Raw genomic sequence first — 11,405 nt, 5'->3', positions numbered from 1 at the left:
AGATGATTTATACTTACTCGGTTCGATTGATTTTATGTTCTTCGTCACTTCCTACCCCACGCATCTCGTGCGGAGGCATTGTGTTTATCACGGCAATTCATGCCTACACGTTGCGCCCTCCGGATTAAGAAGACAAAGTAAAGCGCCTTGAATTGTTTGTTACTGCTGATTACTGAGAAGTACTACTCCCTTTAATTTAAATTAATTGACAAGCTTTGGTACACCATTAGTACAAAGTTGTACTAAAGCTCCATCAATTAATTTGGATCAGAGGGTGTACTTTGTATTAGGTTGGACATAGCGCACTGATGGATTGGATATGTAATAAGTATAGTTCTAGATGGATTTGATATGTATTTCCATACAAACTTCGAAATACTAATCCTGCCAGAGACATCCTGAAATACAATAGCTTTGATAGTTACCATCCACATAGTCCAGATCTATATTCCTTGTTCGCAACATTCACGACACAATTACGCAAACTCGACATAAGGTTCAGACACAGAAACAGAAGCGAACCAAATAATTACTCCACGGCCTTCATAGTCACCTCAACAAACCAGACACGAATCGGGGAAAAATGGGCGTTTTCACCGCAGCTCAGGTGGCAAAACATCCAGTGAAACCCCAGTTTACTTCTTCGCCTTGCTCACGAGTCTCTGCCCCCCACGGTTTTGCCAAGCACCCTTCACAGGCCACCTCGGCTCCTGCAAAGGTCCATCGGCTGCTCCACACCCTTCTCTCAACAGCGCTCTAGAGCCTCCCACCTGCGACTGAAGCTTGCTGGCAGCACTCAGGAGCTTATCTTCTAACGAATCCTGTGCAGCAGCAGGAAGTTTCCCCTTCCCCTTATTTTTCCGTGTGCTTTCTTTCGAGCAAACAGCTCCACCGCCACCGTTTCCTTGGAGGCTTGTAAGGCGCAAATTCGCGTAGTAGGCATCAGCAAGCTCCTTCTGCTTTTGAGGATCAGGCAGCAACCTGGACATTTCAAGAACGAGGTGCGACAGACCAAATTGTTCGACATATGAAAGATACTTTGAAGCATTGATAACGCCTTGACGGTACTCCCCAGAGATCTCTTTGAACATCGAGTACCTGTCCCGGTCCATTCCTAATGCAGCCTGCATTCTTTCAACCAATGAATTATTCGCTGCACGAACATCATCCACAGAGCACAACACCTGGCGGCTCAGAGGTGTTTCTTGCCCTCCATTTCCTGCAGAAGTCAGACTCAGCGATCCACTAACGTGAGGACTTGTGTTGGGTGTAGGCCAACTTGGGGAGTGACTTGAACCAGAAGGGATCAAACCAGTATTTTGAAGGGACCAATGCTGAGCAGAATGGTGTGTATTCACAATTCCGTTGCTTTGTTGTCGGAGCCCAAATGCATGAGTGTTCTCAGCTACCTTTCGTACCCCCTGCTCTGTTGAAGCAGCAGTTCTGTTATTACTGCCTGATAAAGGAGGGAATTCCAAATCCATTGCGCGTGCAGCAGTCCGTGAGCTCCGACTGGCAACTGGTGTATACCCTGATTGCCCTGATATGGGAGGGGATGGAGCTTCTTGAAAACAGGAACCTATTCTTGCATCAGGAACCTCCTGGCGGGAGAGGGGAGGAAAGTGTGGTTGCTGCCAAACAAGGTTCATCCCAGAGCTTTGGCCTGCTTGTGATGAGTGCCCAGAACTAGATCGCAAGGGAGACACAACAGCAGCAACTTGATTTCCCGAGCCACGGCCCATATTTGCAATGCTATTCTGAACAGACAGCAAGGTATTGTCAACAGAACCATTGGAGAGGCAAGCGTTGTGCCTTCTACCTCTGCCATTACTCTGCTCTAGCTCGCTCCGGTCTCTAGAACTGGTTGGTGTCTGTCAATGACGGGCAAAGCAAAATAGATCAGCTTACCGCGCCATTTTTATTTATCAATATGTATATGCTAGCATGTCAATAGTTGGCTTAACACAAGAGATGGAAATAAGGCAGATTCGTTTGTACACCTGGAGAGCAGAATTCTTCTGTGCATGAGGCATGCGCTTCCTATGCTCCACAGCATTGTGCCTCTGAAGGGAACAAGAAAAGACAAGATGTAATATCAGTAAAGGATAACCAGTTATCATGCACTAATCTGGTGACATGTCCAGGGAATATGATTTAACAATATATCATTTGTGTTTGACTTGCCTTAAGCTCTGCTTCACTTTGGAAGACGATGAACTTCTTCTCCAAGCACTCTCTGTCCTCGCAAAAGAAATGGTCTCTTCGGAAATGCATCTAAAGGGGCACATGCACCATGTTAGGTTCTAACATGAAATTTAGCACAATTTTGACTTGGAATTCTGTAGCAACTTGTTATTCCAATTTAATACAAGTCTACCACTAAATTCTGTACCATAGGAGCAGTAAAAATCTTGTGTGGGAATGGCATGCATAGGCACCGAAAATGGAGACCATGTTATATCCACATCAAGGATAATATCTAGCAGGCACAGCTCCAGTTGGAAGAGATAGACAATATGCTATGGTCTCGCTTAACTGCTACGGACATGACCTTCAACTGCGGAAGTGATGTGACATCAACTTAATCAATATACTCATTACAGTGTTCCGAAAGGCGGCTGCACCCTACGAAAATTTTGGTCATGACCCAATGATTTGTCTTTGTTTGGATGGTTGCCAATTATTTGGCATGCCAATGAACTCTAGCCAACTCTAGTTCATTTTTCTTGCCAATGTTGGCCAAATCATTGGCAACCAAAACCTCAACCAAAATTTTGGCTAGCCAATGCTTTGGTGGGGCAACCTTGGGCATAAACCAAACACACCCCTGCATTCTAGGGTACACCCTCTCGCCTAGGCAGCCGCCTAATCAGCGACTAGGCACTGGTCTGCTTCCTGATTAGTGCCGAGCACCTTGTGAATGTACATTGATGGTCCAAACATAAGGCATACTTAACAAATATAGACTCAGAGATTAAAAATGGGTAAAATGTACAATTCTATTCAAATAACCTAGTTGGGCAAGGATAGTAACTTATATCTTATCTAAACAATATTTGGTATCCACTACAAGATCTCTGTAGTACAAATTTGCCCATAGATGCAATGTTTACATGTATTTATGTTGGTTTGACTGCCTAAAATTAAGATAGCACTCTGACTTTAGTATAACTATGCCAACTTGATATGACATACCTCTAAGTCATCATAGTTCCTGAAATAATCATCCTGCCCACCGTGCTGCCTGTAAACAACCATGAAGTCAGAGACAGCATAACTTTGTACTTATGCCCCAACAAATAAAATAACGGTTGCGGAGCACCTCTGACATATGTGACAAGAATAATGTTCTCTTGTCAAATGTGTATCTAGCTCAGTCTCTCCATAAAATGGGCTTTTACAAAACTTGCACATCGGGTGCCCTGCAAAACCCCTGCGCTCAACTTCCGAGCCATCCACCTCTGAATCACCGGTTTTTATGTGCTGATTTAATTGAGGCCTTGTATAAAGTTTCTGCTCGCAAATAAATACCTGCTCAAGACAACAACAGTACAGGGATTTATTATAAAAATCAAATATTGTGGAACACATGAAATATTCATTACACGGGCTACAAGCCAAGTATGCAATCATGATAAGCAGGATGTACCTTCATAACTAATTTGCCCTGCTGGTAAAAAGAAATTAGTAGGAATTGGCAACATGCCAAACATTAAATCATTATGCACCAGGTTGAAAAATATGGTTCAACTATGTTAATTTGGGTGTTCTCCTAACTATTTTAAGCATGTACTCCCTCCGTTTCTAAATATAAGTCTTTTTAGAGATTTCAATACAGACTACATACGGATGTACAGACATGTTTTAGAGTGTACATTCACTCATTTTGCTATGTATGTAGTCTGTATTGGAATCTCTAGAAAGACTTATATTTAGGAACGGAGGGAGTAGATGTGAACTGCAAGAGAATGGAAATGTTAATTTGTGCACACAAATCTTCAAATCAACAAATCTTGTGAACTATTTAACCATTGTTTGTTCACATCCGATGTAATAAACTTGAATGTTGGAGTGAAAAGAAGTGATGGAACAGGTTGGATATTTTATCTACTTTTAGGAAGAATACATACATTTTTGCTATGGTCTAAATGAGAGAATTATATGATATATCATCCACTGGTGGATAAAAACAAGGGATGACACGTGTTCAGTTGGTATGGAGAGTAATGGGCTAGCAAAGAATAATACAATCAACACTCAGGAAATAATACTTCCATTGCTACATGTAGATGACAACAACAGCAACAAAAATATGGCAAAACACTACTAGTTTGTAACTGATACTAATAGCATCATACAACAACATGACCTAAGAACTATCATGTCAACAGAAGAAAAAATCAAGTCTTAATGGATTAGTAACTGGTATTGAGCACTGCAAAACTAAATGCAAGGATGAATTGACCACGCCGCACCAAGTTATATGCCTAGTGTTGCACGAAGCTATTGGTATTACCAGCAAGCATTTCATCACATTAGAAAATAGGATTAAAGCAGTTAACAAGGACAAGCAGGCCATCAATTGCATCACCTTCCTCCCATCCAAGCAGAGGTCGCACATGTACAAGCAATGCTTGTTGGACAGATGGGCTTTGAGCTGCTCGATGGTCTCGAACTTGATCTTGTGTTTCGCCTTGGACGACTTACTGCCCTTCTTCCCCTTGTTGCCGCTGCTTTCGCAGACGGTGCAGGAGATCCGGCACATCGCCCTTACCATCCTGTAATGGTCAGCGTCGTCGAACCACACCTGCGTGGCCTCGTGGTACCAGTACTCCCCGGTCTTGCCCTCGCCGGCCGCGGACGGCAGCGCCGAGAGATCGCCGATCGCCTTGGTGCGGTCCCCCATTTCCTGGGCAGCGAGAAGCCATCCATGAGGGCGGAATTCGAAATTTCAGACGCGCGCGGCGCGGGGGCGGCGCGTGGGGCGGGAGGGGTTGGGGGCGGGCAGGGGAAAAGCGCGGATGAAAAAACCCTAGGTAGGTGGTGCTGACCTTGGTGGCGAAGACGGCGGGGCAGTGGGTCATGCAGAGGCAGCAGCGCTGGTCGCGGAGGACGAAGCGGAGGCGGGTGACGCAGGCGGAGCAGACCTCGCGGTGGCCGCAGGCGCCGTAGGCCACCCATTCGAGCCGCTCCGCGCAGACGGCGCAGGCGTCGTCCATGTCGAGCTCCACGGCGGAGGGGGGGCGCCGGCGGCGGGGGAGCTGGCCTGGGTGGCGGGGGAGGAATCTGCTGGTCCGAGAAGCGGGGGCAACGGAGGGGAGGGGAGGGGGGAGGAGGGGTCCGGTCGAGCGCACGACGCCACAATGTCGGAGTTGGTGGGGAGCCCTGCACAGTACGGTAACTGCTGGCGCTGGAGCGGGGGAAGTGTGTGTTGTTTCGATTAGGATGTTCCCTTGAAATAGCAAAACTGATCAGGATATTTCCCTTATATTTGTATATAATTAATAAAATTCAAGAATTTAATAACTTGTAATAATAAAAGATAAAAAGATCCAAGAGGCAGATCTAACAAATCTCGACCATCAAACCATGTCAATCAATGGCCTATATTGCTCGAATGGCGAGCGTTTAACATATTTAGCGTGCAATTAAAATCGTATCAAATATTAAGGTATACGATAATTAATGCATAATCCTATTTAATATTGACATATAATTAATTTTTTTCCTAGTATCTTAAAAGAGAAAAACTAGTTAGGTTTTTCCATTACTTTTTATTTTAGTTTTGCGAGAAAACTTTCGATTTATTTATCATGCCATGGCACTATGGCAGTACAAAGAACACATAAATAACAAAAATATGTTCGTAGACAACCTAGCGAAGGCTACAAACACTAGAGCGAGCCGAAAACCCGATGCCCTCATTGTCCCTCCCTCACCAGAGCCATCTTGTTCTAATAGAGTCAAAAAGTCGTCGTGATAAGGCCTCATAGGACTAGTGCACCATAATAGCAACCGTCCCGACGAAGAAAAGTATAGATCGAAAAGATCCAACATGTAGACACACGAACGAAGACTAGATCTGAGCAGATCCACAAAGACCAACACCAAACAAATCACGCGAGATCCGCCCAAGACACATCTCTACACTCTCTCCAACGATGCAAGATGCATCATCGAAACGGGGCTGGGCGAGGAGAACATCATTCGAACTTCAGAGAGCCACCATCATCTCGTCTTCCCGAGCATGGCACAAACCATAAAGAAACTTAAAAAAAAAACCTAAAACGGAAGCAAGATCCCTCCGGCCAGCAAGGGCCGGGATCCATTGCACCTCCATGGCCCTAAGGCCACCAGAGACAAGGTGGACCGGCGGCAACACCAACGAGACGAGGATTTTTTTTCTTGGAGAGGAGGCAGCGGCTGCGTCTAAACTTTTGGTTAGGTTCTGCATTAGGCTGATTTTTTTTTGTGAGGGTGACGAGGCTTATATGCAAGGATGTTCTGTGTACACTTGTCATGTGTGTTGCTAGACAGACATACATACATGGCTGTGCCTGGTTTGCAAAGTCTCGTGCACATTCATGTTTTCATGCACAATAGTAAGCTCTCACGAATTAAGATAAATTTACTGGCGGTATAATCATCTGTCAAACTGATTTTATGTCAAAAAAGCAAAAACAAAAAAGCCAAACTAAATTACTGGACTCGGCAAAGGCAGAAATTACTTCATCAGGGAACTAGAATAGTAACCTCAGCATGGAGATTTTCGATTTTATATATCTATCTGAATCATAGCTTACACAACTTATTAAACAAAATAAGTTCCACTCAGTCGACCAAACAATCAGCTCAAAACCCTAACTGAGTCAGGGCCCTGGCATATCTGCCAGGTAATGTACATGGAACAACATTGATCTGGCAGGTCAGTAACGGGATGGCTCTTGTAGTTGTAACCCAGGAGCTACTCATATATCCAATGCAAAATTTAACAAACAATCGCGTGGGATTGTCAAGCAATGCACTGAAAGCAAAAGGATTCTTCCAAATTTGGCCCTAGCCTTAATCTGCTGCCATGAACGGGTCGATATCACCAAGATCAGCAATGAGTGGCTCCAAGTCTTCCGGCTCGCCTTCTTGCGAGAAATGTGTAGGGAATGGCAGCAAAGCTCTGTCGGGTTTCTTGTAGATAGAGTCCTTGACGAAAAGAAAGCTGCCTTGAGGACCAGGAACCTGCAAAGTTCACAAGAGAATGCATAACACACATATCACAACATAAACACTATAGCTAAAAGACGTACTGCAAAGTGGAGATGAAATTACCTGTCCTTTCAGATATAGTAAGTTCCTGGCGGGGTCAATTTGGTAAACCCATACATTTTTCACCGTACGTTGAACACCACCCATGCGCCCAGGCATTTTCCTGTTTTTGAAAACCTGCAACATTGTCACAGCTGTTAGCCATTCTATATGGAGAACTACTGGCTGCAGTGTTGTTTTTGGGACACATCAACAGCTTCAAATAGCACATTCCTACCCAAAACTTTAAGCTTATAAACTGTCAATTCACATTTAGAGGTGCATTTGTTTGTGTTTCTCTAAAGCGGTCTCACTGGTACATCACACCTTAGGAAACTTGAAAAGTTCAATAATGTGCATCTCTTGGTGATAATTTAAAGTGACACTTGTCACTTCCATCTGAGAAAACTCAAAAAGTTCAACAAAGTTGCACATACTACATGGAAAGGATAAAAAGAGAGCTTCTATCGACGGGTTATACCTTGAGAATGCTACTATAAAAACGATCAAGTGGCATCGATTTTCTTCTACTTTGCTCCATATATTTACTAATTCACTCGCTAACATCTGTCAGGAGTCAAATCCATTTGGCCATACATGTAAGTAGCTAAATTGTTGCTATTGGCACGTCTTATGAGGTAGCCGGCAGATGGCATATGTGAGCACAGGCCAGTTTGACAAGCATCAAGTAAAATTAGCAGCCTTATTGACTCTGTCTAGATTCTGACCAATTTAGGAAGAAAAATTATCTGTTTACCAAAAACAAAACCGCAAGGACATAAACCCTAAAGCCTGCCTTCTCGCTGATGCATGCAGTTATATTACCAACACCCCTTTTAAGCTTTGAGACGAGATTCTTTTTTCTAACTCCATCAGGATGTAAAATCTTGATTGGACAAAGTTCAAGTCACTGTAAGCCACAAGGCTAAAAGCAAAGTGCACATATTTTTTTTCATGAGAAGCATTAGTTGTATATTAGTGAAGCAATGAATAAGATCAGAATAACAGCATACACCACAATCTTAGGGAGACGATCATGGTTTTAGGTAGTACATGCACTGATACTTATATGATACTCTCTGGGTAGCCACTAAAAAAGACGGAACATGCAAATCTACTTAATATTATGCGGTTATATGCACAACACACAAGGCAGTCCTATGATTACTCACTGATGAGAAGTATAATACAATAGCACTGCTACTAATGACTAAAACAAGGTCCTATCAATCCTAATCATTTTACATATTAGAAATAAACTGGCAAATAAATACAACATCCAGGAATAGTTATGCCAAGAGGGTGCATAACTTCCAGCGAAACTCTACTGCTGCTTGTTCTAATGGCTACCATGTCTCTTTTCAGAGGAGAGATGTATACGGATTGTTCAGTGTGTGGACTGGTGAGTTATGACATACCCTTCCAGGAGCATCCCTTTGACCTGTAGAACCAATGCTGCGATGTGATAAAGAAGCACCATGTGACGCAGGCATCCCACTAAAACCATGTCTTTTCATGCCACCCTACAAGAGTAGAAAAGATAAGGTTATATAATCAATGTACAGTGTTAAATTGACATACGCAGTAATTGGTTTGTTCCAAACAAGAAAAGTACTGGTACTTTAGTGTAGCAGCAAAAGTTAAGTTGTAATATTATGAGAATATACACTTGATTGAATTGGTACTGTGAAATTAAGTTGGAACAAAGATTAATATCTCCAAACTAACAATATACTAGTGTTACATTTAAAAGAAATACTCCCTCCGTCCCATATTAAGTTTCGCTCAAACAGATGTATCTAGAGGTATTTCAATGCTAGATACATCCGTTTGAGCGACAGTTAATATGGGACGGAGGGAGTATAAAACAATTTTCATCAATTAAGTTGATCTTACATATAACCGCACTGTATTTTTAATTACCAGCAACCAATATTTGTATTTATCTATGTGTTTAAAAAACATTGGCAACATAAGCAATGTTTGACTTGCTAGTCAGAAAGTCAGCAGCGAAAGTAAACATTGAGCTTTTTGGAACAAGGCCGCATCCTAAAAGCAAGGTATAGCTAGGACCCTAGGATATACAAACAACATTCTGAAGCAGATGCAAAAAAATAATTGTCTATTTTTGAACTAACTAAGGGAAGAGGTGTTACAGAAGGAAACCGACAATTTAATGATGCCGTGTTCAAATAAAATGGTAAACATGGTGATTTTTCAGGTGCAAACCCATTTTACACATTGTTTAAAAGTAGTAAGTCATCAGACATAGGTCGGCAAAAATACATACCGCAAAACCTTTTCCCTTCGTGATTCCAATGACATCCACAAACTGTCCAGGTACAAAATGGCGAACCGAGATGGTTGTCCCAACAGGAAGAAGTGCATCCTCAGTAACAGGAAACTCCTTTAATTTTCTCTTAAGAGGGACTCCTTGTGACCTAAAGTGGCCTACTTCAGGCTTTGTTAGATGTTTTTCCTTCTTTTGGCCTGCTCCGAGCTAAAAAAATACCAGGAAAGACTTTCAGAGGTTTGCAAATTTTTGCACTATAAAAGTGATAACAACAAAACCTGAAGAGCATAAGTGCTACAAACTAAACATATAGACTTGCATTTAGATCAACAAGATACAGAACCAAGATGGAATGTTTATTGCACTAATGTTTTTGAATTATCCATTGTGGGGCAGGCAGTCATCTGCAATACAGCAACTGGCATGAACTTAGCAATAACAAAACCCGATGGTTATTCCACAAACAAATTGCTAGCTGTTACTACAAATTTAGGAGAAGACAAAACCTTGGCAGCACGATTGGAACACGCTGATTTGATCAGCCGACCTAACACACCCAATATCATGTTTGTGGAGAATGGTAAGAAACGCGAAGCAAACTAGGTGTTCTCTTTTCTAAATTATAATTCCTAGCCCCCATCGGAGAGACGTGGGAAGAAAATCACTATTAGATGAGTTTGGCTACAAACTTAAAATAAACATAACTATCTTCAGCAGCTAGTCTCAACTCTAATGATCTAGTCATCTTGTGAGTTGCCAATCAGTCAACGAAGGGCAGTTACAATTCTACAAAAAACATTTTACATCTTACGTCTAGATCGAACCTTAATCACATGGGAGGACAAAACTTTAGACCTAAAGGCACAAAACACTCAAATTGCTTCGAGTCTTAACAGATTGGTAAAAACTAGCACTAAGTTTATGGGTCCTTAAGATTTTACAGAATCAAGTTCCAATACTTATTTTCTAGTGGAGCTCCAATAGGAGTACTTATTTTGTCAGTGAAAGTGTGAAACAATGCAGTAGTTTGTGATCCCTGTCATATACAGAGTTTGGTACAAAGATGAGAAATTTGCAGCACCTGCAGCGCGTAGAAGCCCTCCTTCTCGGCGGTCTTGACCTGGCAGACGACATTGTCGTCGACCCAGAGGACGGTGAAGGGAACCTTGGCCCCCCACTTGTCCCACATCGCCGACATGCCGCACTTCACGCCGATCACGCCGGTCCGCCGGGAGTCCGGGCCCATGACACCAGGACGCGCCTCTATGATCCGGCCTCCGCCATCGCCGCCGGCGCCGGCATCGTCGTCGTCGGGATGGGAGACGAGAGGCTCCGCAGAGAAGAGGCGGCAAGGGGGGAGGCGGGGCCCAGCGAGGGAGAGGTGGCGGAGGCGCGCGAGAAGGCCTCTCGAGGCGGCCGCCATGGCGGTGGCGGCGGCGGCGGCGGCGTTGGCGTTGGTTGTGCGCTGGAGATGGGCCGCGCGGCGGGATGGGTGGGGGTTTACGCGGCAGCGAGGTGGGTAGGGTTTAGTGAAGTGGGGAGATCGGGGGGAATGGCCCAGATCGGGAGGAGCACGCACATGGCCACAGTTGTAACTGGGCTTCTGCCTCCATTTTCTTCTTTCAGCGATGCCTTGTAAGATAAAAAAAATTCTCGAATACGCACGAACGTGCATACTTTATATACACTTAAAAAAAAGAGAGGGGAAAGAGCCCCTTTCACAATTGGTTCACATAGTGCTTATATACACCCAACTCCACGTCCATTTCACGTGGAAGTCAACTATCGCTAACTCCTCGTGTCACTACCCGCC

General features: G+C 43.6%; 2 protein-coding genes across 2 annotated transcripts; both read right to left on the bottom strand.

The window, feature by feature from the left end:
- Positions 1-396: 396 nt before the first annotated feature.
- LOC123078024 (E3 ubiquitin-protein ligase ZNF598) lies at positions 397-5,355 on the bottom strand. Its single transcript, XM_044500405.1, has 7 exons — positions 5,052-5,355; positions 4,592-4,909; positions 3,323-3,531; positions 3,196-3,244; positions 2,185-2,274; positions 2,001-2,063; positions 397-1,871 (listed from the first exon to the last, which is right to left on the bottom strand). The coding sequence occupies exons 1-7, from the start codon at positions 5,217-5,219 to the stop codon at positions 636-638; spliced, it is 2,133 nt and encodes a 710-aa protein (XP_044356340.1). The 5' UTR covers positions 5,220-5,355; the 3' UTR covers positions 397-635.
- Positions 5,356-6,737: 1,382 nt separating this feature from the next.
- Positions 6,738-11,159, bottom strand: LOC123078023 (50S ribosomal protein L3-2, mitochondrial). Its single transcript, XM_044500404.1, has 5 exons — positions 10,674-11,159; positions 9,590-9,799; positions 8,718-8,822; positions 7,324-7,437; positions 6,738-7,233 (listed from the first exon to the last, which is right to left on the bottom strand). Exons 1-5 carry the CDS (start codon positions 11,013-11,015, stop codon positions 7,063-7,065), a joined length of 942 nt encoding a protein of 313 aa, XP_044356339.1. The 5' UTR covers positions 11,016-11,159; the 3' UTR covers positions 6,738-7,062.
- Between the last annotated feature and the right edge of the window lie 246 nt (positions 11,160-11,405).

The sequence above is a fragment of the Triticum aestivum genome, chromosome 3D, assembly GCF_018294505.1.
Source record: "Triticum aestivum cultivar Chinese Spring chromosome 3D, IWGSC CS RefSeq v2.1, whole genome shotgun sequence".
In the NCBI taxonomy this organism is placed as follows: domain Eukaryota; kingdom Viridiplantae; phylum Streptophyta; class Magnoliopsida; order Poales; family Poaceae; genus Triticum; species Triticum aestivum.
The sequence above is the reverse complement of the archived record's forward strand: the minus strand, read 5'-3'. Positions and strand labels throughout refer to the sequence as shown.

Coding starts and splice junctions, on each gene's coding strand:
- LOC123078024 (XM_044500405.1), bottom strand. CDS start 5,219: ATGGACGACGCCTGCGCCGTCTGCGCGGAGCGGCTCGAATGGGTGGCC. Junction 4,910..5,051: donor CCGCCGTCTTCGCCACCAAG/GTCAGCACCACC, acceptor CTCGCTGCCCAG/GAAATGGGGGACCGCACCAA. Junction 3,245..3,322: donor TCTTGTCACATATGTCAGAG/GTGCTCCGCAAC, acceptor GGTTGTTTACAG/GCAGCACGGTGGGCAGGATG.
- LOC123078023 (XM_044500404.1), bottom strand. CDS start 11,015: ATGGCGGCCGCCTCGAGAGGCCTTCTCGCGCGCCTCCGCCACCTCTCC. Junction 7,438..8,717: donor AAAGGGATGCTCCTGGAAGG/GTATGTCATAAC, acceptor ACAATGTTGCAG/GTTTTCAAAAACAGGAAAAT. Junction 7,234..7,323: donor TACTATATCTGAAAGGACAG/GTAATTTCATCT, acceptor TGAACTTTGCAG/GTTCCTGGTCCTCAAGGCAG.